Consider the following 4207-nt stretch of genomic DNA (forward strand, 5'->3'; position numbering starts at 1 on the left):
CAAAAACTAAAGGTTTTTTTAATATGTTAATAGATGCGTTGTTTTGTATTTCACCACATTTTAATAATTAAGATAAAGATGTATTTTGTAATTATATAAGTTGATTTTCATAAGTTAATAATAAATCGAGAAATGATCAAAAAACAATAAAACATAAATTTTAATAATAAATTATTAACAATTTTTTTATTTGTAATACTTATTGATTATAATTTTCAAAAGTGGCCAACCCTTTCTCACTAAAATGATTAATTTCTTATTAATTTAAAAAATAAGTTTTGAAAGTTACTTTTGATGATTTTTTTGTGAAATTTGAAGAACACATTTAACAATATTTGTTGGATCAATATACGACATTTTCCATCCTAGTATAAAATCTTATTTTTGAACCATTGTTATTCTAATATAATATCATATTTTGTATTATTTTTAAAATTAAAAAATTAATATAAAATCAAATTTGATCTTATACTATCCATATACCTAATAATGGTATTAAACTTTGGTATATTAACTTTATTCTAGGTTTGGGGGTGTTTGAATGAAAAGTGTGACTTAAAACTTTCAAGTTATATATTTTCTTCTTTTTTTTCTTGTAGAAGATATCCACGAAAAAATGTCTTTTTTGTCCATAAACTTTGATCAATGTATTTTTGAAGAAGATGACTCACACGTTTTAAAAAACATTTGCAAAAGAACACAAACGTAAATGTCTTCCCATCTACCAACGTAAATACTTAAAAACAACTTTTCCAAAAAAAAAAAAAAAAAAAAAAAAAAAACCCCACCAATAAGTCATGTCTTTTTTTTTTTTTTTTTTTTGTATCCATGTCCATGTCCACTTTATGAAGATGTGAACATTTGTACTTGATTTGTTTCTTGCCATCCTTTCTCCTTGTTTGTATTACCACCTATTCCTCCTTTACCACGATAACGATCTCTATCTTTTTGTGTTAAACGTATTTTTTATTTTTTTTCTTGACCACTTAATCTTCTATTGTGTTGTATCATATTATCCCTCCATCTTAAGATTATTTTCATTTGACCCTCTTAGTCATATTTTATTAATTATACAAAAAAATTGAATATTCTTTTATCATCTTCTATCAATTAAAACTACATTCCTGATCAATATTTAAACATAACATGCTTAAAAACAACAAAATAGACGAGTGTTTGCATGAAATAATTCAAACAGACACTCCCACGAACCAGTCTTACAGCCAACATAAGAAATCGTCAAAGTTAGATTCAGAAAATTCATGCTTTTTTTTTCAAAAATGGAGGGCAAAATGGTCATTTCACATCCCCCACAAACTAGGGTTTGGTAGGTGTGACACAGTACACCCGGGATGCCAAATGTTGTACTTGAAGACCAGCAGTTTCACACCCTGTGAAGAATAACGACTCCTCTTCTTTCCCAATTCTTCTTCTCCAACTCATCAAGAAAGCTGGTTGTGCAACTCCTACAAATACAAACACAACCATTATAAAAAAAAAAAAAATAATAATAATAATAATAATATATAAAAGTAGGATGCTATAACTGTATTTGGACATTACCTTTAGCTTCATGAGATACTGCAACAGTTTCTCGTGGCTTGTAAGAGTTTAGGAGGAAGCATAATGTCTTTATTAAGTTTGCATATTGTTTCACATCTGTGAAAACAAAAACAAGAAAATGTATTTTTTTAATTAACTTTTTGTTTTGTAAATAATAAATTCATTAATCATAAGCAAATGATGCATATTAAACAGAGATAAGAATGAGGCGCTTACACAACAAGATATCACTAGCAATAATGAGGTCCCACTCTGGATGAGGATTAGGGAAAGGATCACCCCATGAATCTGGTAGAAAAATAAAAATATAAAACATCAAATAATATCTTATTGTATTTCATACTGATATCAAAACCAAAGATTAGAGAACAAACGCTTGATATGAGGAAGCACAGGAATTACTCCATTAATCCTGCAATTATGAGCTATATTCTCTTCAATCTCCTGATCATCATAGTCAGAAGTTGTAATGTCTACCTGACACAACTTTTTTAAAAAAATGGCCAATGCACCTGTTCCACTGACATCATTTAAAAGATAATAATATCAAGATTCAAACTCACATATATACCAGAAAACGATTTATTATAACAATCTTTTTCATAAACAAGAAGATGATGTGACATGAAACTAATGAAATGGACTTGCCTGCCTAACTCAATGATGTGCTTTGATTCTATTCTTGACTTGTTTTGAACTATCCATTCAGCAAATGCAAATGTTCCTGGCCATAGTAGATTTGCATTCATCTGGTGAAAGGAAAATTCTCGAATCACCAATTCCTGCAAATGCAATCACACATGAATAAAGGCTTGTATAATCCATTCACAAACAAGCTAAATCCTCAAATCAGTGGAGTCATGAATCATATTTGAACACGCGTAGGATTACAGCCCTAGATCTGGTATTCTAGATACGATATGTTCTTCATATAGCGAGTTACTGAATTTGATTATAAAGAGCTATATACGCATATACATGAAATCCCTAAATCATCAATCTGCAGAATAAGAGACATTATTTCCCATCGTCGAACACTTTTCAAATTAAGAAGTTCATGTTGCGAAATTCACCATTCCAGGAAATTGGTGACTTCTCTCGACATAGTTCTGACAGTTCTCTGCTGATTCATCATCTGCAAGCAGCGCCAAGAGTTGTTCGTCAAGATAAACGATTACATTTGTGTATCAGTGTACGTGTATTTGACAGAGAGAGAAAGATATATCACCGGAGGTTGTAGCATCCTCATCATGGAAGAGTGAAGATGGAGAAAATAGAGCAATGTCCATGATGATTGCAGAAGTATGTTGAAGCTTATTGATGCCCTAAAATCCTAATACTGAACTTGTTAAACTTCAACGTTTTTTGATTTTTGAGTAAATTACACGAATGGTCCCTGTGGTTTGGGGTAATTTGCATGCTTGGTCCCTAACTTATTTTTTAACTCGGAAGGTCCCTATTGTTTGTTTTTATTACACGCTTGATCCCTAGAATTTGTTTTTGTTACACGTTTGGTCCCTATCTTACCTAAAAAGATTATTATTTAAATAGGAAAAATTAGGGATGAGCATGGGTCGGTTTGGATCGGTTTTTGGCAAACTACTGCATTAAGTTATATATGTATATAAAATGAATAATAATAGAAAATACATATAAAATTATTAATTATATACAAAATTGTCGCCTTAAATCACGCTTTATAAACGACATGGCTCGTCACGACTCAAAAAAGTTTGAGGTTTGACATTGCCGTCAAGTCATGCCTTACGTTATTTAGAACCTTGACAACCTTACATATATACCAAAAACTTAAATTAATTATTAATTAAATTTAATCTAATTAAACATTACAAACATTATTTTAATTTTTTTATTGTTAAAAAACTAATTAACTTGTACCATTATAGCGTTACCCTCTCCCAAAAATCCTAAGAATTATCAATAGAAATTTGGATATGGTTAATAACAGAGTTAGAGTTAATATCCCCTTTTTAAACTCGCTCAATAATATTGAATAGATTTTGGGTCCCGAATTCAAAATCTGATATGAAGTTAATATTAATCCAAACATATTCATCAACCAAAATCTGCTGTCTTCATTGATAATAGTTACTTCCAAGATGTAGATTAATAACAATATTAGGGTCAATTATTCATAACATGAAGCGAAAAATAGATGTTGATTAATAACAATGTTAGGGTCAATTATGCATAACATGAAACGAAAAATAATTAGGTGTGAATAACCGCATAGTGAATGCGAAACATTGATTATGGAAAGGATTACAAATGAGTATTTTAGTAATTTAGTTATAACCTAATTTAAAGATAACATTTTTAGATTTTGAATAAATCTACTTTAATAAATTGATTTTTTTTTTGCCACATATCACACTCTCATTCAAAATACTCAATGTAATACTCAATTTGTGGTTATTTTGAATTAATTCCTTTTTTACATGTCATTTTATGAGTTTTTTTATTTTAATAAATTCTACATAATATATTAATGCAAGGTTGTAAAAATCGTTCGACGTTAGCTAGTCGGTGGACTGAGGTTAAGGGATTAATCGATTAAGCGGAGATTAATCGGGGATTAATCGGTGACCGTTAATTGTTAATTTGTTAGATTTTAAAAAATTCA

General features: G+C 29.4%; 1 protein-coding gene across 1 annotated transcript; it reads right to left on the minus strand.

Annotated features, from left to right (window-relative positions):
* Positions 1–1110: 1110 nt before the first annotated feature.
* On the minus strand, positions 1111–2899 carry LOC145047725 (S-adenosyl-L-methionine-dependent methyltransferases superfamily protein). Its single transcript, XM_078996063.1, has 7 exons — positions 2792–2899; positions 2637–2698; positions 2212–2345; positions 1938–2083; positions 1780–1851; positions 1564–1659; positions 1111–1466 (listed from the first exon to the last, which is right to left on the minus strand). The coding sequence occupies exons 1-7, from the start codon at positions 2850–2852 to the stop codon at positions 1318–1320; spliced, it is 720 nt and encodes a 239-aa protein (XP_078852189.1). The 5' UTR covers positions 2853–2899; the 3' UTR covers positions 1111–1317.
* Between the last annotated feature and the right edge of the window lie 1308 nt (positions 2900–4207).

Source organism: Lactuca saligna, chromosome 5 (genome assembly GCF_052625555.1).
Source record: "Lactuca saligna cultivar CGN05327 chromosome 5, ASM5262555v1, whole genome shotgun sequence".
NCBI classification, from domain to species: Eukaryota; Viridiplantae; Streptophyta; class Magnoliopsida; order Asterales; family Asteraceae; genus Lactuca; species Lactuca saligna.

Bases quoted from the DNA above. Each gene is read 5' to 3' on its own strand.
- LOC145047725 (XM_078996063.1), bottom strand. From the start codon at position 2,852: ATGGACATTGCTCTATTTTCTCCATCTTCACTCTTCCATGATGAGGAT. The intron at 2,699-2,791 runs GTGATATATCTT...CGCTGCTTGCAG, and splicing joins TGAGGATGCTACAACCTCCG to ATGATGAATCAGCAGAGAAC. The intron at 1,467-1,563 runs GTAATGTCCAAA...TTGTATTTGTAG, and splicing joins AGTATCTCATGAAGCTAAAG to GAGTTGCACAACCAGCTTTC.